The sequence below is a fragment of the Pantherophis guttatus genome, chromosome 1, assembly GCF_059756535.1.
Source record: "Pantherophis guttatus breed Tessera chromosome 1, ASM5975653v1, whole genome shotgun sequence".
Lineage (NCBI taxonomy): Eukaryota > Metazoa > Chordata > Lepidosauria > Squamata > Colubridae > Pantherophis > Pantherophis guttatus.
Genome location: NC_142063.1, coordinates 67,739,401 through 67,764,558, shown reverse-complemented (window position 1 = coordinate 67,764,558; position 25,158 = coordinate 67,739,401). Strand labels below are relative to the sequence as shown.

Genomic DNA, 25,158 nt, shown 5'->3' with positions numbered 1-25,158 from the left:
TCCTCCTTCAAATATAGGAATCTGTTAGCACCTTTTCTGACTTAACAGTATGGAAAGACCTATGTTTTCATTAGCTGCAGACCAGCTGCTCAAATTCAACACAGGCCTTCATAAATCTGCGGGTATTAAGTTAGCCCTAAATACAGGTACAGTAATGCAAAAGTGTAAGTGTATAAATAAAAGCTACAAAGTGAAGGCAAAGGCTGCGGGTATAGATTTAGCACATTCACTTCTCCCGCCCTTCCCACTTTCTCCTTTCTTCCTCATTGGCTCCTTAGGCACGTGCTTTGAAACAAACGGATTTACGAAATAGAGGCGTGTCCTTGCGTCAATTCTCCGCGCCATTAATTTTTCTTTTTTTTTTTTATACCCAGACGAAAAAACTGGCTTGTCAAGAGCCGGGCAAAGTTGAAAGGCGAAGCGCAACAGCGGGGCAGGGCAATGATCTCATTGTAACGCGACTATGGGGAAGGGAGCAGTGCGGCTTCAGAGCAGGAAGGTGAAGGGGGGAAAAACGCGGTGGACGGTGGCCGCTTGAGAACCTACCACGCAGGAAGCGAAGCGGTGCTGGGAATACTTAAATTACGCGGTGAGAGTCCCGCTTGTTTTGTTTGGTAGCTCCCCTTCGCTTGGCTTGACTCTGCTGGCTTTATCTCTCCACGAGGCCCTTTTTATGCGGCTCTGCTTCCGGACGTAAATCTCACTGAGGTTCATGGGGATTGCACTGCGATAAACCGTTTCTGCGTTTGTTGGGCAGAAAGGCATGGGTTCTGGGGGGCGAATAACGCGATCCGTCTCGAAGGCGACATGGGACACGTTGTCTATGGAGATTCTCAGTCATCCAGGTCACGGTTGTCCCAAAGGTGCTTTTTCAAGAGGCAACTTTCAAAGAAAAAACACAAAGTCCAGTTGCCTCTTGAAAAAAAAAAGCACCTTTGGTATGAGACACCTTGTTTCTCAGCGTGTGAACAGGCTGACACGGCTCCTCCCTCTTCCTTGGAAATGCAGAACCAAACGCTTTGGAAAGGCGCTGGGTGCCAGCGATTCCCCCGACACGTGCGCTCCGCTTTGCTCGAAAGCGAGTGCCACACTGCGCTATTTCCCGCTATCTCTTAAGTCACCGGGTGGGTGCGGTGGGTGTTGGCAGGTTTCCTTCCAATTTAAGAAGCGAAAGGTGATTCCATGCTAGCGGCTTCTTTGAGTTTCACTTCTCCTAAGCCGCGTGGGCAAGGTCTGAATTGCCATGTCAAAACATATTGGGGGACTGGGACTGTTCACGTTTCGTTCCCTGCCACGCCAGACGCAAGGAATCCAATTGTTGAAGCCCCTTGTTTCACAAGATTGTATTGAGCATGATTGATTGATTGTGTGTGTGTCATCAAATCGTTTTCGGCGCCAAGTGACAACATAGATAGATTTTGTCTATGAGCATTGACCGTAGAAAAGGGCAATATACTCCACCATGTGACACCATGTGTACCATTGGTTTCATTAAGAAAACTTGGCCTGCAAACAAAAATATGAATGCTGTTCTTTAAAAGGGTTGCAAACTCTGAGGATAGGTCTTGCATCCCTTTTTGAAGTGGAAATATTAAAGTGGTTGCTCTGCTTGTCATTTCGTACTGTAGGGAAGTGCATAAAACTTTTTAATTGGATGGTCCCATTCTTGTGCAGAGGCTTCCAAGGTTGTATATAAAACCTGACTTACCGTACATAAATTGGACTTCATGCAACTGTTTCTATAAGACATATAATTTTCAAGGTGTGGAAAATAATTGTGTTATTACATGGATCCAAAGCAATAGGGGATATAGATAATTAATAGGATCAAGCCGGGCTGGCTTGATCCCATCCTCTCAGTTTTAATTGATTCGGTTTTAATTGGGTTGTTTTAAATTATTTGGGCCAAAATTATTTAATTGTTTTTAACTTGTTTTTAAATTTTGTATACTATGTTTTATTTTGGCTGTGCACCGCCCTGAGTCCTGCGGGAGAAGGGCGGTATAAAAATTAAAATAAATAAATAAAATAAATAAATAAATAATAATTCAACAAAGTTGGAAGGGACCTTGGAAGTTTTCTAGTCCAACCCCCTGCTTAGGCAGGAAACCCTACACCACTTCAGATAAATGGTTATCCAACATCTTAAAAATTTCCAGTGTTGGAGCATTCACAACTTCTGGAGGCAAGTTGTTCCACTGATTAATTGTTCTAACTGTCAGGAAATTTCTCCTTAGTTCTAACTTGCTTCTCTCCTTGATTAGTTTCCACCCATTGCTTCTTGTCCTACCCTCAGGTTCTTTGGGTTGACTCCCTCTTCTTTGTGGCAACCCCTGAGATATCGGAACACTGCTATCATGTCACCCCCAGTCCTTCTTTTCATAAGACTAGACATAATGATGAATATAGCAGAGTGAACCTTAAGATGGGCAGCAAAACCCACAAGAGCCTTAAGGTGGAGGCTTTCATTTTTATCCATTTGTCAGCATCCCTTGAGAAATTTGTAAGTTTGGTTTAGGGAGAAGATGCTTGGTCAGGTTCCAGTTTGCAAAAATCAGGTAATACAGAACTTTCCAGAAGTGGTACATGTTGGGGAGTGCCTAGTCACATTATTTTCAGTATCCAGGGTCTTTAAATTATCTCCTGTGTCTTCAAGCAATTATGTAAGTAAAGTCTACATTTTAAAGAAATGTTCTGATACTTTCTCAGAAAAAAAAATCTAACTCTAGTGAAATTAAGCAAGGAATTGCTATTGAGTCTACAAAGCATTATTGTACTTACTATTGTACAAGTACTACTGTACTTACTATTATTTTTTAAAGCAATATGCTGTCAAGTATAGTGAGACAATGACATTTATGTTGCCATGTGCTGTTCTTAAAAATATTTAAGAGTAATTTTTGCTTCAGATGGTTTACTGTTAATATGATATGATGTAGGTATTTGTCCTGCATGAGCTAATTTCTTTCTATTTAATTTACTGCAGATGAGTCATGTCCAAATCAGGGGTCATTCGTGTGGGACTTGGTATAGTTCTTGGAGCAGCTGCAGGAATAGGTCTCATCTTTTATTTCTACAAACAGAAGAGAAAGAAGCCCAGTCAGAAAAACAACTCAATATATCCAGTTGTACATTGTCAGCAAAATGCTATGTATGTTCATGAACAGGCAGAAACCCTTCAGCCTTATAATCAGGGTAAGTTGATGAATAATTTATTTTGCATTTTTAGTTATTCAAGACTGTACTTACGCAGAGTAATAAGATATATTTTTCTTCCTAACATTTTTCCCATAAGTGCAGGGGCCGCTTTTTTTAGGGATCAACTATGTGTTGATTCATTAATTGTGACAGGAATTCATGGCTGACTTCTCACCTGAGCCTGATGTTGTTCATGCCTAAGGCAGGCAAGAACCCACAGTCTCCTGGTTTCTACCCTGGTGTTTTAACCATGAGACCAAATTGGTAGTAAGAGATTATATTAGATCATTATTCCTCATTGAATTTGAAACTCAGTGCCAGTGCTCCATATTATTTTGCTTAATTCCAGCGTAGATATGATTTGAGACCACAATCCCTTTGTTCTCCTAAATGAAATCATGAATTCTATTCTGATTATTTTAAAATAATTTCAACAGTGCAAACAGGACTTTTTTTTTATAGAATTAGAACTGTAACAAAGCATTTCTATTTATATCTTTAATGCATATTCTTCTTCCATGCCACTTGCCAGAAAAATAAAGTCTATTTACTGAGATACTAACTTGTATCAGTATTATCAGAATTATTATAAGATACATTCCAAAAGCTAGAGTTGGGCTCTGATTTCTCAGTTCAGGCCCATTTCTCTGGGTCTCTGTGTGAGATGTCTGTATCTATCTCTGAAATTGGTTCCTTTCTTGCTGCTTGAATGAGTCCCAAGACTTTTGGTAATTAATATGCCTAAAAGCATAAAATTGTATAACTAAAACATAATAAAAGTATTGTGAAAATAAGCAAAATAGATATAAGAATTCATTTTAGAAAAAATAATGATTTTTGACTGATTTCTGAAGTAAAGCCAGTTGTTGCTAATCTGCTCTTTAGAAGAAGGTGCTCCATAAGGCAATGCCCACTAGCTATGAAACAGCTTCTCTGGGCTCCTTAGCATATAAGAACAGCAACGTACAGCATTCCTTCTTGGACAAACATGTAGGACAGGTCAGGTCAGTTCTACTTGTAGAAAGTGATAGTACCAGAACCTAGGAGCCAAGCCATTTAGAAATGTATTAGTAATCAGTGTGGTACTCACAATATCAGTGTAATGACTCTCAATGGCCAACACAAATCCTCCTAAATAAAGAGAAGATTCAATAGCTTTCAGGATTGCTTAGGACAGTCCATGGTCACTGTGGAAAATCTGAGCCCTGCCAAATACTCTTCCTATGGCATGAAAATTAAGGTCCCTCAGGACTAATATCCAGGGAAGCTCCTGTGCCAGCTTTGCAACAAGTTCCATCAGCATGCCAAGAGATCCTCCTCAGAATGCGTCAGTCAGTATATGAACAGGAACCCTATGCTGTCCCTATACTAATCTAATACAGAGGTATTTGTACCCCATCAGCCCCAGAAGTATGTCACACAGAAATTTAAACTGATATTTGTTTACAGTAGATTAAAAAAAGAACGATATAAAATTAGAATTCAGGGCCAATCGATCAAATGCATGTATGCAGCTCTGTGTTTTGTCCACATATCTAAAAGTTTTTAAAGTAACTACTAGCCGCAATTTTGTGCAGTACAGATGAAGTAACTTTTTGGTAATTATTTTTCTCATGCTAGTTCCATGGATGAGACCAGAACCAGTGGAGGGTGGTGATAGCGTTCCATATACATCTCTTCTAACACACGAAGAGCAGGCTGAAGTCTTAAACCGTCTTGATTTTGTGCTCAGAAGCCTTATAGAGTTGCGACATGAGGTGCAAGAATTACGGAACAGCCTACAGAGTTTAGCTGGAGAAATTATTGGAGAAGTCAGGTGTGTATCTGTTTTTCCCAGATTCCAGGCTACAGAAGATTCCAGGTACCAGAGACTATTGGTCAAGATTTGTGTGAGATCACTAGGATTACTCTTGCTGTTATCTGCAGAACAGCTAGTTTTTTAGTGTAACCTCACTGATGCTCCCTTTGTATATAGCTTCATTTTTATTTTTTAGCAGAAGAAAGAACAACCTAATTATTCTGAATGTCAAAACAAACTGTTGTATCAGTTACAATTATTGCTTCATTTTGTAGCAGTGTAAGAAATAGGAGACTCTCTTTTCTAAGAGAAAGGATGTGTAAAAGAGGCAACGTTTTTTCTTTTAAAGCTGTACGTGCAATTTTAATCTGAAACAACAAGTTTCCAAATAATGTTGGGTTTAATAGCCTTTGCTGAATTCAGCTTTTTGTTCTTATCCTTTCTTTTATTTGGATGTCTGCCTGCTTCTTTGCTTCTTATGTTTCACTTACATTTTTAGGGGCAAAACCATGAAGTAATGCTTCCCATTGGGCTTTTCCTGTTGCAATCGTCGTGTCATTACTATGCCTTTGGGAAGTTATTGGAGAATGTTTATTTCCCTGAAGAAACTTGAAGAAGTTATTCCCCTCAATTTTTTTTTCTGTTCAGAAAAGTGTAGAATTGCAAATGACCTACTTTACTTAAATTAACTAACTTTCAGATGATGAATATGTTTATGAAATGCAGAGCATGATCTCCAGGGAGTTTCCAACTCATGATACAAGTATAACATGTCACAGAGTCTGAGCAAAAGCTAGATTTTATCTAATGCTCAAGAGGCTCAGAGAATAGATGACATGCTTTTAATCCATGATCAACATTTTTGGGGAGCAATTCTTTCCATAGTATAATGAGAATACAGTCATGAAGACAAATTATTATTGTAAAAAATATTCAGAGACTATTTTCCTAGAATATTCAAAAGGTTTTTCTCGGTGGTAGCAACCTGTCCCAATAGGTTAGATCATGTTTCCTATATTTGTTTTCTGCCAATTGAAGATTTTTTTTTTCATGTAAGCATGTGCCCTTCCTGTTTAATTTTATTTGCTCACTATGGTCATTTTATAGGTATCTTAACTTTTATAAATACATTTTAATAATTTATATTTTGTAAGTTATGTTCCAATTTTTGAAGGATAAATAGCAGAGCATACATTTTTTTTGTATATACTGTATATATATATCTATTTTGGAATTGGACTCATTTTGAATTGTATTAAACGGAACAACAAAAATTGTTTTGGTAGGCAAAAAGAAATGGACTATCAATTATTATAAAGTTTCATTGTGTTTTATGCCAACTATCTCTAACTTTGCAGGTCCCATCTAGAAGAAAGCCAAAAGGTTATTCGGCGGAGGCGTTTTATATATCCCAGAGAAAGAAGCGATTCCACAGGATCCAGCTCAATATATTTCACAGCCAGTTCAGGAGCTGGCAACACAGACGATGGAGAAAGTGAGGGGGGGTAAGGAACTTTTAGTTTAGAGCAAGGAATAGTTAAGTTTAATTTGGCTGATCAGGAGATAAAGGCAACAGTAGACAGTTTGCATTTGCTGTCAAAACATCAAGGGTAAGGATGAAAATGAGAATTATGAGGAGGGTTTTTTTCTCATTGACTCAATCTGGATAATTTAAGCAGCATTTGTGGAAGTGGCTTGCCCTTGCCTCCTTCCTAGGACAGAGAGAGTGAACAGTCCAAAGCTACCAGGTGGCTTTGTGCTTAAGGCAGGACTACAAATCTTAGTCTCCCAGTTTCTAATTCACTGTCTCTAACCTACATCAAACTGTCTTTTAAGATTAATGTTAATATAAACATTTAATATTAAGGAAGGAACCCTAATATTTTAGGTGTTTTTTTTCTGATACATCTTTGTCATATATTCAATGGGTATCAGAGTGGTAATCGAGTATGCATGTAGTGGCGCAGAAATAATAGTTCCAAGTCAGGTTTTGAGGTAATTAGTACTTAATATCTTTAGGTTTACCTTTGACATATTAGCTACATTTCCATACAGGGTAAGCTATGAGTTTCCAAAAGACTTGACGACTGAATCAGTTACATGTTTATATATGCCACATATTTGTGCCCATTGGCTCTTTCTCCTTGGGCCAACATCTGAAAATTTAATGGACTTTCAAACTGAGTTACTCACTTGCTCTTTAAGATGCCAGGATTATAAACCAGGAGCATGCCTTGGTTTACTATCTTTATTTAAGAAATGCAAAAAGCCAAGAACCAAAATTCAAATAATATTAACTTTTCTTGTTAGTTTAATGGTATATTAAAGTGGTAGAAGCCAATTAGAATGAGTGGGACACACTGCTTACTCGCTGTGAATTCCCCAAGTTATGGCTTATTGTTGAATATGAATTTAGACATTGGTTACTTGATTTTTAAATTCTGCATGTGCTTGACACGGAAGTATAAATACTGTGTTTTCTTTAAAGCTATACTACGGCCAATGCAGAATCAGATTATGATAGGGAATCTGATAAAGAGAGTGATGAAGGAGAAGATGAAATCAGCTGTGAAACAGTTAGAACTGGGAGAAGAGATTCCTTGGACCTTGAAAATGAAGATGAAGCAGGGCTGAGTTTGGACACTGCTTCAGAAGAAGAGCTTGCTCAGTTACTGCACCAAGCCGATAGCTCACACAGAGGGACTGACCAGGAGAAGAAAGAAGGTTTCCAACTACTGCTTAACAATAAACTTGTGGTAACTCTTAATTGCTTATTCTGGGGGGAAGGGGGGAATGTGTGTGAATTAACATGCAGCGAAGAATACAGGTGTTGTGCAAAGTCCTACCTAAACCACATCAATAATGAGTCCAAGCAACTAAATGCAAACTAACCATTGCTCTTGTAAGCAATTAGAATCCTCAGTGTGGCTGAGACTTGGCTTAATTTAAGAGCATTGAAGTACATTTGTTTCTTGTATATTAAATAATTTAATAGTAAATATTCTAAGGCTGATAAAAGTGAAATTTGAACATCTCTATGTCAATAGCAAAGCTGTCATCAAACTTTTTTCCCACTAAAGATTATTCTGCAAAGTTATTTATCCAAGCTTGTTTTATATTTCCAAAAAGGCTATATGTTACATTTTATAATATAAACAAGAAAAATAGTTAACTACTTAGGATAATAATCCCAGATTTGTTTATAGAGAAGGAGTCTCACCTTCAATTTCTTTTCTTCCTCTATGGAATTTCCTTAAGTACAATTACATCTGTATTATCCTTATCTTTTTGTTTTGTAAAATGCACAAATTATTTATTTCCTTAAATAAACAATCAGCATTCACACAAAGGGAGTCTGGTCTTTTAGCCTAATTAATTTTGCTATTTTAAAAGATACTTTGTCAGGGGAAAAAAATTCTTCTGGTTTTTTTTTATAATCACATTTTTAAAATGTGTTTTTTAAGTTTTTTAAAAAATTTATCCGTTTAAAGCTTACTTGGATCACAAACATGTTAAGCTTTTTGTTTTTAAATCAAAATCCACTAAATATTTTTCCCATTTGTAATTTCAAAAATAAGAGTCTCATCTTCCATTTGCCTTTTGGAATCTTTCTCTTAGATTGTAAAGTAATTAATTATTAAGATGTTTAAGAAAGCAGGGCTTCTGCTGGTCATAAGGCCGCACAGGGCTTAAGGGCACATTGTAGTTCCCTCATCTCTCAACCTGCTCAATTAGTGTTTGACCACGAGAAACTAAATCCCTGTGGTTGCCTCATGAGTAACAGTTCTTTCAAGAACAAGTAGGTGATCCCCAGATCTCTCCTTCTCTTTGGAGAGATTTTCATCAGCCAGAACCTGGCTCCTGGTTGGCAGTTTCACCACAGTGCTATCCTCGCTGGGGGAGCTGCTCACAGAGAGTTTCAACTGCCACCATTCCTTATCCAGAAAGCCAGTCCTCACCCAGAAACTGGAATAATTCTACTTTTCTCTTATATTTGATATAAAAGAGCCCAGCATGTTTTTATACTTCAAACAAGTGGAAGAGTTTTTTTTTAAATTATTGATTTTACAAAGTCTACCTTTTAATATAAATCTTCGCAAAGCATTATAATTTAGCCCTGAAACTATGCTATATGGCCATGATGGCGAACCTATGGCACGTGTGCCACAGGTGACACGCATAGCCATATCAGTGGGCACACGAGCTCAGCTCCGGCGTGCATGTGCGTACCGGCTAGCTGATTTTTGGGCCTTCTGGGCCCACTGGAAGTCAACGAACGGGCCCGGACTCCAGAGGGCCTCCGAGGGGGTGGGGAAGGCCATTTTTGCCCTCCCCAGGCTCCTAGAAAGCCTCTGGAGCCTGGGGAGAGAAAAAAATGGGCCTACCGGGCCCACTGGGCCATCACGTGCCAAAAGCGGGGGTTTTGTGGGGGGGCTGCGCACGCACGCGTGGGGGTAGGGCACATAAAATTATGGGTGTGGGCACACATGTGACACACACTCCACGCTCCCCCCAGGTTTGGCACGCGATGGCAAAAAGGTTAGCCACGACTGCTGTATGGTATAAGTGCCATTTACCTTAATCTAGAAGAAATGAAATGCAAAGATATAAATTGGTATTCATTCTGTCTACAGTATGGTGACAAGCAGGATTTCCTTTGGCGTCTGGCCCGAGCTTACAGTGATATATGTGAAATCACAGAAGACACAGAGGAGAAGAAATCGTATGCATGCGATGGTAAGAAGAAACTTTAGTGAATTTTTTTTTACCAGTTAAATTCAACCAGACAGTTATTCACCTAACCTGGAAAACATTTTCTGGAAACAACATTTTACTGAAGTTTATTCGTGTTGTTATAAAAACAATAGATTACATTAAAAACGGGTAGATTGAAAAGAGTTTGGATAAACAGAAAACAATATTGATTCACAATGCTACGGTTATCTTTACTCAAATATATTGTATATTTGTCCTAGCTCACATTTTTGATTCTTGGCCAATCTGTAGGCAGCTTTTCAGATTTCTGAACATACGATTATCTCATAGTCATCCAGCTTCCTTTGCTTCTTATGCTGTCTCCATTAATTGGCCAATTGTTTCTCATAATAGAAATTGTGTATATTTTGTACTTAAATCAAAATCCCAGCTCTTCTGCAAGCTGAATTTTGCCTAAATTCAATATTTTCTCTCGATAGTTTTATACATGTTAAAAGCAAAGTTTGAAACCAAAGAATTTGACTTCAGTAGAAAGCAGCAGGATTCTTGTGGCTTTGACAGCTATAATGATGGCTAAATCCTTATACGGTAGATATTATTTGCTAAAGTAGCACACTGCAAAACATACAGATTTTTGGGCATTGTATATGACACACACACACACACACACCAGCATTAGGTAATAAATATGTAAGATTTTATACAATGTTAAACCTCCCTTTGACAAAAATTGGGTTATATTGCAGGCAAAGAAGAGGCCGAAATGGCTCTGCAGTTAGGAGATCAAAATGCTGATTGTCACCAATGGTATGTAATTATTTACTTTATATAGATAAGGGAAGAGAAAAGCTATTTAGAAAAAAAAACCCTTTAACTGGAATGCAGCCCAGATCAAGAGTATTCTAAATTATGTATTCTAAATTATGCAAGATGAAATTACCCTCCTCCAGTGAATATTTATTCATTTGGCAGAAGAGTCTCTGAGTTCACTGATAGTCCTGATTATTATTTCTGCTAGTCCTCTACCTATAACCATTCACTCAGTGACCATTTGAAGTTACGATGGCATTGAATAAATGATAGTGACTCAGTCCTCAGTTCTGGCCATCCCAGCATCTTCACAGTCATGTGATTGCAATCTGGGCACTTGGCAACCAATCGTAAGCCCCAAAATTGCATGATCTCCATTTGTATCTTTGGGTTGGGAGCCACACATTACTTTAGTATTCCCCATTGTGTGCCTGCTTACTCTGTTGTAATTCCTTCCTCTCCAATGAATGTAATATTAGTACATTAATTCACCTCTTACTGATTATCTCAGTATCCGAGTGAGCTTTCCAAAGGGCAGAGGAGTAGGGCAAAGGAAAGGTGAAGAAAAACTAAACCAGGTCATTTAGTGATAGAAATTGCTGGTCCCAATTGTCAGTAAACAAGAACTACTTGTACCAGATATTATTTCTAAATGCAATGTTCCTTTTGTGCAATGCAACACATGAGAAATGTGTCTTCAAACAAGTCTGGTAGCTGATTTTTATATAAGATACTATATTAGTTGTAATGTTTAATCAGGTAGTTTAGAAAGAGAAACATACAAAAGGGATCAAAACTCTGGGACAACTCTGAAATACATAGCAGTTGCCTAATTTGCTGAATTGTCAATATGTACGTTCTCAAAGCTAGCAAGAGGGGAAAGAAATGAATTCCCTTTCTATGTTAGGATGTCTGTAGCTTTTGCATTCCTTAAAAACTTACTGTCTGATTTAAAAACCAAAATGGGAGATTGCATATTTGCTTTGGCTTCAGACATTGATGTTTTAAGAAGAGCTGGAAGTTCAGCTAGAACATTATGGGATTTTACTAATCTCTTGAGAGAAGAAGATGCAGATGTAACAACATCAGGTTATTCATGTTATTTTCAAAATATTTACTGAAAGCTTACAAAGTTGACTGCAGTACAAAAAGACTGAGCTGGCCTTCAGGCTAAATGGAGTTCTAGAGACGTATTGCTTTAGAAGAATAGAGATGTTTATTTAGAAACACTGCAGCACTTTAAGCCTCCCAGGGCTGAATTGCTTCTAAATAATATCCTTATATTTTTGTGAATTTGAATTTAAAATATATTAATCTTTTTCTTAAATATTTTAACAACTGTAAATGCTCAGAGTTGCTGGGAAAGGCAGCATGTAGGTTTAGTAGATGATGATGATGATATTGATTCTGGAGATAATCCCCAGAACTGGCGTCAGTTTTTATTTATTACTATTGACATATTTGAAAATCATCTTGTTTGATTTTCATAATCTGAACTTTAATATATAGACAGAAGCCTTTCTGTTTAAGCTGATGATACTTTGGCTAAGGGCAGTTTTTGACAATCTTACTGAAGTACAAATAGCATCCCAGGGCTCCATCATCTAGGTAACTCAGACAATGATTCCAGAAACAAAACCAATACCTTGTCCATAGCCGATCATTCATTTGCAATACTCTTCCTATTCTTTTTAGTCATATTCAATTCACTGGAAGGATGGGTGAGAACACACCTGGTCCCCAGGACCTTGAACAGGGTCTTCTGCCTATGGTTTCCTATACTCTTAGTCATGATGTCATTCTGGGCTCCATGTTGGAATTGGGTGTTGATTCTGGTGTCCTTGTAAGTGCTTAGAAATTACTGTCCTTGACACATCTACACAAACAAGGAAGTTGGAAAATCATGTTTCTCATTCATCTGTAGTTTGCCACTCCATTTTATAATGTCCTTTTCATTAAAAAGTGACTGGATCCATGGCAAAACAATCAAATGTTGTGATGATGAAATGTGGGCAATGAAAGGTGTGAGATAAGAAAAGATAGAGCTTGCATCACAATGCATATTTCATGATTCTGATAAAACCTCCAGACTATAGACATCTGTGTTGGTTCCTGCATAGGAAATGTCATACAGAGAGAGAGAGAAGAAAAATCACATAACAAAGTAAATGGGCTGGAAACTTTTGTGGCTCCCCCCCCCCTTTTTTTTTTCTTTCTTCTTCTATTCATTCCTGTTTTATTTGTTTTATCTGTGCCATTTTTATAGTGGGTTGCTCTGTTGAGATTTTCAGACTTTGTGTCATTGTTGATCTTCAACTATCAAAAGCCTACTGTGATGTAGTTACAAAGAATGTAAAAGAAATAAGCCTTCTCTAACAGATGTTGCAGTTTCGTCGGTTCAGCCATTCTATGGTCTGCTTTTAGGTGTAAAGTTCCAATCTTCTGAAGCAAGTGATAAGTCAGCCTGCTCCTCTCTATTCCTCAGCACTGGCTTTCCTATGAAAATCCAGGCTTATTTAAAACCAGTGTTCTCTTTATGTTCCAAACAAGAATCTCTTGCTGAAACCCAGTTTATGAACTGCCTTTCTACCCTCGGGGCTCTCAAGATGGTTAACAGTCTGAAATAGAATATTAACAAATTTTAGACATGAATGAAAACAAATTATTATTATAATTCTAACTCTGGAAATCTGGCTGAATCGCAAATGGAAAAGTTCTCAGGGTGTATCTTCCATAGCTTTCAGTTGTTGATTCTTCAAGCACTACATTTCCTGGGGAAAATTTAAAAAATAGGATACTAAATATAGGAACAAAAAAGGGAGGAGGCCTCAAAATTGTATAAATTATGACTTTTAGTCCAAAAGTGTCATAAAAGCCAATTTGGTTTCTCTGTGTACTCAGCCAGTTACTCCAGAGAATTATTTATAGTACTCAGCACACACATTGGAAAAGTATTTTGTGCATTTTGAAGAGCTGTTCAGTTGCGTAATGAATAAAAATAGACACTAAAAATCATTTAAATTTGGAATATACTCATGATGAATATATTTTTGGCTAAGAAGTAGCCAGATAAGATCAGCTATGTTTTTCGTTCATGGCCTTCTGCATTGCATTGTGTTGCTTTTTAACTGCCCAAAACCTGGTTTGGGGGTTGCTAATTCTGCATTTGAATAGTCTTACTATAATAAAAAAAACTTCTATAATTTTATTTTGCGATTTAATATTTAGCTTTATTTTAAATACTTCTACATGGTTAGCCAGCCACCTGTTGGCTAAAAGAATGGGATATAAATATTCTGTTTTGTAAAAAAAAAAAAAAAAAAAAGCAAGCAAGATATATAGTTCACCATGAGGTCTGATTTAGACAAGACTGTGTATCTCCTTACAGTCCTAGGTGACTGATTCTGTTTTTTCAGCTGGCCAAAGTTCATGAGAATCTGTTCGCTTTGGAGACCCACGGCATTGCTCCAAGATCTGAACCATCAGTCTTATGCTGTGGGATAGCAGCAGGGGAGGAAAGAAAGACAAGACTAATGAAACTTTAAATATCTTTCCAGTTTATTTCCCAAGAAGTGAAATTTTATCTGAACCAGTGGGAGAATGTGTGGTATTGACTTTGTTAGCCCATGAAGCTGATTCATTTTGTTGTCCCAGATTTCCCTTGCTGTTACTATGCAGAGTATGGGTTTTACTTTTGTTTGACACTTCCTGGTTTCCTGGCTTGGCCTGGTATCTCAAAACAGGAATAGAAAAAGAAAGAAAAAGTGAGCCTGCAGCCTGATTCTATGCTTGAACCTGACTGAGTTTCACTGGGCTTACTCCTGAATACATGTAAGATTGTAGCTTTGAGGTAGAAAATATTTCACAAAACTGCCGCTACTGAAGCACTGTTGACAGTTACACTAGGTAGATCATACCAGAAAATAGCTCAATAGGAAACAGCTCCATAGGAAGACCACAACTACACTTTGAGATTGGCTTTAGTAACAGATTTTTGCCAAGTTGTGCTTCATTTTCCTCTTTCTTATACTTCCTGCAAACTTTACCTTTTTCCAGGATTTAAATAATGTTTCACACATATTCCTTTATCTAGCTAACAATTCTTGTGTATTTTTGTCAGTGTTACTTCCCTTACTCTTTATCCTATTCAATTCTTCTTGCTTATTGGTTTAGTTATGTATTTATTATTGGTAAAGCACCATATTCCAGAATGCTAAGACATGTATAGATAAGTTCAAAGGGCAGTATAGCTAATAATACAATAAAATAAGCCACAAAGCAGTAAAATAACAATGCCACCACTGCCACATAGTTGTTTTAGTTGTTCATCTCGAGAGGTCTCTTGGAAATAGCCAGGATTCAATAATTCTCTGGAATGTGTGAGCTATTCTAGCATCTGAGATAAGCTTTCCTAAAGGAAGGAAGTATTGCAGTCTCCAAGAATGTCTGTTTCTGTGCCTCAGTAGTACCTGCTAATAGGAGGAGATCTTTGGCAGGAGCTGTCTCTTCATCCACACATCAGGTGGACTGAATTTACTTGGGATGGAAAGTTTCTAAGATACCCAGCCCAAAAGTCACATGGAGTTTTTAGGTGATGACAGTGAGAAAACGAACTGGTAGCCAATGCAGCTTCAGTAGCCATGTTGTTATGTGTCATGCTCCAAAAACCAAGAAAGACACACTGAACAACTTCAAAGCAGCTTCCCTTATTGTTCTTCACTTATAGACAGAAATGTTGCCCAACTAAAGCAAACGATTATCCTTAAAGGTATACTCTGAGAATTTCTATGGAGGACTGCCTTGACCTCCCTTCCTCCCAACCAAACTATCTAAATGTCGCTGTCTCTTGCTCCTCTGGAATGCAGCTCCTCCTTCTTGACAATCCAAACAACATTCTACAATTTCATGTGACAATACTGTGTGTCAGTGGTGAAATGTAAAATTTGTTACTACCAGTCCGGGCGTGGCTTGGTGGTGGTGGTGGGTAATGTGACTGGGTGGGCATGGCCAACTTTTTTTTTTTTAACTTTTAAAAGCATTTTTTCTACAATCTCTTTGGCCGAAGAGATTGTAAAAGAAATGCTTTTAAAAGCCTCTGATGATCAGGCAACTCAGTTGGGATTGACAGGGGCTTTTAAAAGCATTTTTTTCTACAACCTCTTCGGCTATTGATTTACCTTGATAAACCAATTGTCACTTTATCTTCAGATATCAGACTTATTTATGTTTCCTTCATTACATTGATCAAATTATGTAGAACATCTACTACTGGTAGAGATTATTTTCCTTCATATAAAAGAAATTGTGATAACAAAAATCATTCCAGAAGAGCATTAAAATGTAGCTTTGCTAGTTGCCTGGGGTTCTGAGAGGGGCGTTCACCACTGGAGATAATTGACGGGTTAAGAAGACCTCAGGGACGCGGTGGCTCAGTGGCTAAGACACTGAGCTTGTCCATCGAAAGGTTGGCAGTTCAGCAGTTCGTATCCCAGATAACAGGGTGAGCTCCCATTACTTGTCCCAGCTTCTGCCAACCTAGCAGTTCAAAAGCACGTAAAAAATGCAAGTAGACAAATAGGGACCACCTTTGGTGGGAAGGTAACAGCGTTCCATGTGCCTTTGGCATTGAGTCATGCCAACCACATGACCACGGAGATGTCTTCCGACAGCGCTGGCTCTTTGGCTTTGAAATGGAGATAAGCACCGTCCCCTAGAGTCGGGAACAACTAGCACATATGTGCGAAGGGAACCTTTACCTTTTTAAGAAGACCTCATCCCCATTCCCAGTTCTGGTTTCAGTATAGTTTTTAGTATCATAATCTGGATAGTTTTAATGTTTTAGAATTTTAATTATTTTTTCTATTTGTTTTATAACACATAAGCCACCCTGAGTCACTTTACAGGGGAGATGGGTGGCATAAAAATTCAACAAATAAATAAATAAACATTGAAGGTTATCTGTAATGTAACTACTTCTACCAATTTTCTGCTGTGTTCTTTTTACTAAATAAGGAAATTGTAGTAACCTTACATTTTAGTGACTGGTGTCCATCCATCAAAATGATAGATAGGATGTCTCTATTTCTGTAAAGAGGATATTAGGTTTAGATTAAGCACCTCTATGCCAGAAAAATAAATACAAAACCATAACTGTACTAATGATGAAGTTTGTTGTAATTTCTAGGTATGCAATTCTGTGTGGTCAGTGTTCAGAACATGAAAGCATACAAAAGCGCATTCAAGCTGGACATGCCTTTAAGGTAGGTAGGACTGCCTTTTATATTCAAAAGATTTTTTTACTGCATAATTCAATGGGCTTTTTTACTCCAGGGAAGAAAGTGAGGATACATCTTGACCAAAGCTTGGGGGGCTTGTAGGAAAGACTCCAATAGTGGAATAAGAATGAATAGTGGAATAAGAATATTACTGATTGATTATAATCATGGTTTACTTGAAAAATTAATGTATGTGATGATTTTGATTTACAACTTTAGTCAATATTTTACATCAAAAAATTCCAACATACATCCCATCCTGTTCTTGTCTTGCCCAAACTGCACATATGTGAAAGTTATATATATGTGAATCAGACAGCTATGGACAAGGCAATAAAATGAGCTATCTGGGGCAGGGGTCTCTAACCTTGGCAATTTTAAGCCTGGAGGACTTGAACTCCCAGAATTTCCCACCCAGCAAAGCTTTGAAGTCCTCCAGGCTTAAAGTTGCCAAGGTTGGAGACCCCTGATCTGGAGCACTCTTTGTTTGGAAAGAAATTATTGAAGGAAGAACCAGTCTTGACAACTCTTCATTCTGACACAGCCTTAAACTCTACTATTCACAGAGCCTTCTTCAGTCCACCATTTCTTCCCTGGAAGTCTGAAAATAACTTCCTTTCTCTTAACGGAGTGTAAGAGACAATTTGAGAAAAATGTTTGTATTTCATCTTCAGCGTAGACTAGGGCATTAGCAAGTGCTATAGTACTATATTTGCTAGAACAATTGCTTTAATTTAGTAACCAATTCTGCCTGAAATTCTTGAATGCTTGTACTGAATTTCATCTTTTGAATGTTATTTCCTAATTTATTGCAAACGAAACGACTCTTTTGCCTGTGTGGTTTTGTTTTGCTTTTTCTTTAGAAACATATTGATGAAGCCATTGCTCTGAAACCAGATGATCCGATATCTTATTATCTCCTAGGTCGGTGGTGTTACCAGGTAAATTATTTTCATCTCTATGGGTTTTTGTTTTTTTAATCCGAAGCCATCATACTAAATAATTTTGCCTGCATGCAGAAAATAAAAGAACAAATGCCTTAGGGAAGTTTTGTATTAAATGTCTGCAATTGGTAATCAATTGTTAGCTACTGATAGAATTATCACAGAAGTGTTCAGTTTCATTGAAGGTTCAATTATTTGAATTTGCCATGTTATAGATATGGGTAGTTCTGCACCAATAGGGCGTCAGTGTCACAAATGTTGCAACCTAGTTTTGGCATATAAAGGAAAAACCTTTATATCAGTGGTGAAATGTAAAATTTGTTACTACCGGTTCTGTGGGCGTGGCTTGGTGGTGGTGGGTAATATGACTGAGTGGGCGTGGCCAACTTTTTTTTTTTACTTTTTACTTTTAAAACCATTTTTTCTACAACCTCTTCGGCTGAATGCTTTTAAAGCCTCTGATGATCCCAGCTGACTTGCTGGGGCTTTCTTTTTTTTTTTTTTTTTTTTAAAGCCTCTGATGATCCCAGCTGAGCCACGCGATCATCAGAGCCTTTTTTATTTACTTTTAGAAGCATTTTTTCGGCCAAAGAGGTTGTAGAAAAAATGCTTTTAAAAGTAAAAAAAAAAGGCTCTGATGATTGCGCGGCTCAGCTGGGCAATGGGGGGGGCAGTGATTTTTGCTACCGGTTCTCCGAACCACCTGCCTCCATTGCTACCAGATTGAGCTATCCGGTCCGAACCGGGAGCATTTCACCCCTGCTTTATATGTAGTGTCTTTTAAAAAAATCTTCTTTGTCTTGTAATTGGCCACGTGATACAACACTGAAGTGATGCATCATAGCAAACAGTTGAAGAAAAGTTAAATTGTAGCCGTTGCAGTGTGCAGTATGAATGTTCGGTGCTTGATGATGATAACACATTAACACTCACTTGTCTCATAATCTGTCAATGTTCAGGGTTCCAAAAACATCTAAATCACTTAAAAAAATTAAATAAAATCTTAATTATTGGCAAAAACATGCTTCACTCAGTAATGATACATGATTTAAAGTTTGCTGACTTAAACAAGTTTAAGAGCCAAATACATATTCTGGAACAAAGCACAAATCTACATAAATATGAGTGAAATATAGTTATATGCAAATAAATGTATTACCCAAATACAATATTAATTTTACAAATAGATGAAAATCAAATATGTCAGATGACAGTGAGATATATAATGAAATGATGCACTATTTCTACTCATCTTGATTGCTGTTTTCTACCAATATTTACTTTATATAAATTGCATATAAATTTACTATATGGTATAGTAAATATTTTTACAATTTTATATTGTGTGTGTTGAAATTGATGTAAGCCATAAGCAGCCACTTCTGATAAACATTTTAGTAATTCTTATTTGCAATGTTTAAGAATTAAAAAAATGTTTGTGAAAGTAGGGTGGGGTTTTTTTTGCCATGGTGGATGGTTTTGTAGTATTTTTTATTCCTATGTATTATTTGCGCATTTTGAATTAGCAATATTTCTGATAATTGATTACTATTTTCTCTTTTTTTGCTAATTAAATGCAAAAAGAGTAAAACAATATTTGATGAAAGCAAGTCTTTCAAGCGATGAGAAAGCAAAAATCCTAGACAGTTTTGAGCCTCAATGTTTTGATCGTTTAAAAATTTTTTAAAATATTTTTTACAGCTTTATGCTTATACTTTTCTCTGCTTTTGCTCCATAAAAACAATCACCTCCTGTCTTTTGAAAACATATGGATATGATTAAGATCTTACCGAGAACTCCAGGGCTTTTGCATGCAGTGTATTTGTAAAATCCTTTACATACATTTTTCTTCTGCCCTTTTATTGCAAATAAATATGGCATTTATTACATAAAAGCATATCATCTTCTTTATATTGTTCAAAGGAACAAAAAATGAAAACCACTACTATCATTTTCAGTTCTGGACATGCATATAAAAAGCAGAATTTCAGTATGACTTTAACTTTGATTAAAAGGAGCGTATATTGCCCACATATTTGCTATATGTTAGAGAAGGAAGGTAGACTTGATATTTAACCTCTTGAACAAATGATTGTTAGCAGGAGGAAGTAGTGGCCCAATCCATTCTTACACATGTGGCAGTTCTTGTTAAGTGTTGAGACATAGGTATCCACTTCTGTGCATTTAAAAAAATATACAGTATGGCTTAAAGAAATACTTTGAACACTTTGTTAAATGTGCTGGCATACTTTCAAACAAACTTGCCATCACCTTTAGAATTTTTTGAGGTTAAAAAAAATATGCCCTCTGCTAAATAAAAGTGAAGCAGGTTGCTTACCAAGTTTTATGAAATTTATTTAATTGTTTTTCTGTAGGTTGCTCATTTGGGATGGCTGGAAAGGAAAACTGCTTCTGCTTTATATGAAGAACCTCCCTTAGCCACTGTCCAAGATGCACTGCAAAACTTCTTAAAGGTATTTAGACTGAACAAAACTCAAACTGATTAGTTACAATAGTCTTGCAGAAGCCTTAAGTAAAAGATACTAAAGTTAGACATGGTCATTATATGCCAGGGACAATCATTGGCTCATTATATGTGAGTGCCAGGCATATGTGAACAAAGGTAAGATAAGACACTATGCTCTGTGCATAAATAACTTGATTCGGATGTGCATAACTTTAACTTCACGCATTTCACATTATGACGTATTGACCAGTTGAAATATTTTGTTCTAGTACTCAGTAAGGCCAAACGGAAGGCTTAGAATAGTCAGCTGTTGTAATGTTTGTTCTAGCTCTTATTTTTTATTTTGAAGGTACTCCACTAATTCAGTCAAAGCTCTTAAATTGTAGGTGTTGTAGATAAGGTAGATGATACTGTAAATTAGTTAATCTGTGGATTGAGTGGATTCATTTTTATATTTGATGAGTGGATGAATGGATTCATGTTTATCTTTTAGGTAGATCTTTATTCTTTCTTTTTTAATGACATTGCCAAAATTTAGCTGATTGTAATTTGCTGCATTAGGTGCAGTATCACTCCTTATTTACTTTAAAATGTCTCTGGAGTCTTATATATTCTTTCTGTGTAGACTACAAGGGCCTCTGTATGGTTATTGCTCCTCTTATCTGAGTTTCTTTTTTTTTTCCTGTTGTCTATTGCTTGAAATGTTTTTCTGGCTGATCTTTTTGCATTCCTCTGCTTTCTTAGGCTCATTTCTTAAAGCCCATTATTTATCTTAGGTCTCCTTTCATTTTTTTTCCTTTTCTTTTCCATAGCATGTTTTGTTTAATTATTGAAGTTATAATCATAAACAGGACACAGGGGACCTTAAATTTGTAAGGTTGACAGTGTTAGCCTATTGATATTTGTACACCTTTAAATTAATGTACCATGCAAGTAATACATAGCAAAAATATACAAGCAATATGTGGCATATTTCTTTTATTTATTGATTACAATAGTGAAACAAAGCATACTAAACAAATTGTAAAATTTGAACCGTTGAACTGCCAACCTTTCGATCGACAAGCTCAGCGTCTTAGCCACTGAGTAGCAAATCCAGAGCCCACTTTAAAAGGCTCTGCTGTAGTTGTGAGCATGATGGCTAATCTTTTCATCTCCCAGCATTCAAACTCCTGCGGTCTCTTTGTGACGAGCAGCCATCTGGTGCATATGTGGGTAATCTCCCATCCTCTCCTTATCTGGAGAGGTTCCATAGGATTGGTCTACTTGCCATTTCTTTGGTCTTTACTGTGGTAGTTTTCTCCACTCACTTTCAGATTTGCTAGTTCTACATTCCTCTCTGGAAGTCCATAGCAAATAATGTATTTCTGTACACATCAGCTAATATGTTGCTCATTTGTGTCTCTATAATGATAGGGTTTTGCCAGATAGAGTTTGGTGGCACTTCAAAATTGGTATGACACAAATGAAAATGTACAAGATCTTTCTTTTCTACTACAACAAACCTACATGATTTCCACTTCTGAAATGGTACTATACTGCTCAAACTTTGTATTTTATATATAGGGAAAGGAAATTAAATAATAAAAGATGTATATCGAAAGTATTTGAAAGCCTAACATATTTTTAGTGATGATTTTTACTCTCTTTATTTTCTTTTTGCCTGTCTTATAGGCTGAAGACCTAAACCCTGGTTTTTCAAAAGTGGGAAGAATATATATTGCCAAGGTAGGTGATGTGTGTGTCTAGTAATGTGTTATTGTGCATCCACTTTAAATGCATCGAACAACCTTATACTCAACGAACTTACCTCACTAGGATTATCATCAAGCCATTGGTTCATTATTCCCATTATTTCTGACTGTGTAATAATATCAGGTATTTTTAAATCATACTACTGAATATCTGTTTAAACTGACCTTGTTACAAAATTAAACTTGAAACCTATTTTATGCAGACTTTGTCCCAGTGGTGTACAGCTGTTATTTCTATGGCATGGAAAATAACTATCAAATGCAAATTGCTTAAATACAGGTAATCCTCACTTAATGACTGCTCTGTTTAGCAATCATTCAGAGTTATGACTGGGCACTGAAAAAGTATCTTTATGACTGGTCCTTGGACTTACAACTGTTGCAGCATCCCTGCAGTTACATGATCAAGATTTGGACATTTCACGACTTTTTTGACTGTTGCAGTATCCCAGAGTCCCATGATCACCATTTCTGTGCTTTACAATTCACTTCTGACTAGCAGAATCAATGGAGAAGCTGGCTATAAGATTGAAAGTCACAATTCTGCTTGTCATTTGCTTAATAACTATAGCAGAAGTGAAGACATAAATCTGTCGGAGGCACATGATGTCTCACTTAATAATTGTGTTGCTTAATGATGGGAGTTGCCAGTCCCAGTTGTTAAGTGAGGACCACTTCTACAAGTAACTAAATATTCATGGAACTAACTTCTAAAGTATCCAAAAGGAAAATATTATTATGATCGGTATATAGAAGATTAATTTAAAACTTGAGGTGATCTTAGTGTTGAGATGTGTTAAAATGAATGCAATAGCAATAGATGAACATATTTTTTAAACTTTCATATTTGATGAAATTCATTGAATTAAATGTATTTGAGAAGGTGCTTGTATTTTTGTCATAAATTATTGATGTGCACAGAGGATTTGAGAAATATCCTTGGTTGCACAAATGGAACTATTATTTTTCAAGTGTTAAAATTTGAAGTGTTAAAATTTAAAATCAGTTTGAGTTTACACAAATGAAAGCCAAATAATTTATGCTAAACCAAGTAGAGAATAATCCAGGAGAATATGAGAGAATACCTTCCATTTTATGGTAATAACAGCTCCTTGTAAAATCATTCTGTCCTCAAATCCTAATCAGTACAAATTTCAACATTTTCTACAATAACTTTTATAATAAAAATTAACTACAAATTGGTATATATTTTTTAATTTTAAGAATACTTTTAATCAATCTATTTTCAGTATTGAAAAGAAATCAACATACTTTGAACTTCAATTCTTCGCAGTGTCATATTTGAACGGCTTATGTTCCAAGCTCTAATTAGCATCATCTTTAATTTGAATCAGGAGGATTACAACAATTTTTCTGTTTGTTACGTCACTTTATTTTTTTCAAAAGCTACAGTCTATGTAGTTTTGCGGTTATCATGTCTGTGTTTCATTTCAAGGAGAAAATTGGCTTTTAACTGATTTCAGTAAATGGGGACAATTTGCTGCATGTTTCATCCAGTTAGCAGGAGTGTATACATTACACCTGATATCTAAAGTGGGGTTTAATTAACACTATTGTTATGTGCAATTAATTGGGGATAAAGCCCATTGAGCACAATGGGGCTGTTGTTGTTATTGTTATATCCTGCCTTTATTTGTCACAATTCAAGGCAGCATGCTTAATGTTCCCACCTCCTGTTTTTCCCACAATAATAAATCTGAGATGTGTTGGGCTGAGGGAGAGTGAACTTGCCTACAGTTATGTTCTAGGCCAGGGGTCTCCAACCTTGGCAACTTTTAAGACTTGTGGACTTCAGTCTTAAAGTTGCCAAGGTTGGAGACCCCTGTTCTAGGCTGTACAGTGGAATGTACCTGTATGGAATGCATGTATGGTTTGTATTTTATAGCTTTGGGGTGAATTACAACAAATATAACCTTTTTAGCAATATATTATTAATCACATTCTTCTGTAGCCATTGATGGTATACTACAAGGAAATAGTAAATATGGTCTCAACAGAATTCATCAGATTGAATTCTCCCTTATTTATATATACTTAATGGGGAATGTAAATGAGGATGACAGACTGTAAGGTCTCATAAATACCTATGCAGGGTAACTGCAGAGATACATTCTGAGTTGCGGTAGACTGTTGGTCGATGTGAATTGCATCTTGAAGCACTTTATAAATAGTTAGATATTTACAAAATTGCAGGAAAATATTTATTCTGAATGACCTATTTCTTGAACACGAGTCTTATCATTTTCAGTGTAGAAAAACATCTTGGTAGACACATTTCTGAAATTCTCAGGTATAAGCTTCCAAAGAATAAATCCAAATATTAACATTTCAAGTCATAAGGCTGGTCTTGTAATTCAAGTATGACTCACATATAAATCTGAAAGATGCTTTTGATACTTTTTTCTACATGTAACTTGTAAGCTACAATCCAAACAAGTCTGTCACTACTGAATCATCATTCTCTTCTTAAAACTTCTGTTTCTTCAGCTGAAATTCAAAATGTCTCTGTTCTATAAAATTATATGGTAAATGTGTGAGAATGCAAGTGGGGGGGGGTTCAATCTTTTTATTGTTGGGATTCCTAAAAGCAATCATTTGTATGTATTTATTGTTAGATGTTGACGGTTTTAGTCTATGAATAAAGCAGAATGCCTAACATGGTTTATGCTCTGTCTGGACAAGACAGCTGTTGATTTAGGAATCTGGTGTGGCAGTGACCCAGATGGGAATGCATGAGAACAGTGCCTCCTGATGGGAGATCAGCACTCTTAGGCTGCCTGAAATGGGCCTGCAGACTAAACTTAGCCTGAAGCCTCCCTCAGGAAGAAGCCAAGGAAGAGGTGTCCTTAAAAGAAGGGAAAGTTCAGACTAGGTAAAAGTGCCTCAGTCCCATATGGCCTTGGGTAGCATGCAGCTGGAACTAAGGGCTGCTGCAGGAGCTGTTGCTGCAAATGCCATCAAAAGGGAGTGTTCTGTCCCCCTTCCTCACACAGGCAAACGTAATACCAAGCACGCCTGCCAATATTTTATTAGGTAAACAGATTAGAATTCTTGGCAGACCAAGGTTTTGGCAGCAAATTGCCGAATGCCTGCCAAGACCGTTTTCACTCCCATAAAGCAGAAGAGGACTTATCTTCAGTCCGTTCCAGGAGCAACAAATTATCCACGAGACAAG

General features: G+C 36.8%; 1 protein-coding gene across 2 annotated transcripts in view; it reads left to right on the top strand.

Moving 5' to 3' along the window:
• The first annotated feature begins 306 nt into the window (after positions 1–306).
• The window catches only part of RMDN3 (regulator of microtubule dynamics 3), a 32,459-nt gene continuing 7,607 nt past the window's right edge, over positions 307–25,158 (top strand). The window contains exons 1-11 of one of the 2 annotated variants that reach the window (XM_034417844.3): positions 307–589; positions 2,987–3,195; positions 4,819–5,014; positions 6,355–6,501; positions 7,485–7,752; positions 9,631–9,733; positions 10,459–10,519; positions 16,707–16,782; positions 17,661–17,738; positions 20,117–20,215; positions 21,883–21,936. In XM_034417844.3, coding sequence (XP_034273735.1) covers positions 2,994–3,195; positions 4,819–5,014; positions 6,355–6,501; positions 7,485–7,752; positions 9,631–9,733; positions 10,459–10,519; positions 16,707–16,782; positions 17,661–17,738; positions 20,117–20,215; positions 21,883–21,936 — 1,284 coding nt within the window. In that variant the 5' untranslated portion in view covers positions 307–589; positions 2,987–2,993. Of the gene's footprint in view, positions 694–2,986; positions 3,196–4,818; positions 5,015–6,354; positions 6,502–7,484; positions 7,753–9,630; positions 9,734–10,458; positions 10,520–16,706; positions 16,783–17,660; positions 17,739–20,116; positions 20,216–21,882; positions 21,937–25,158 lie in introns of both variants that reach the window. The other variant, XM_034417845.3, reaches the window with a different exon arrangement.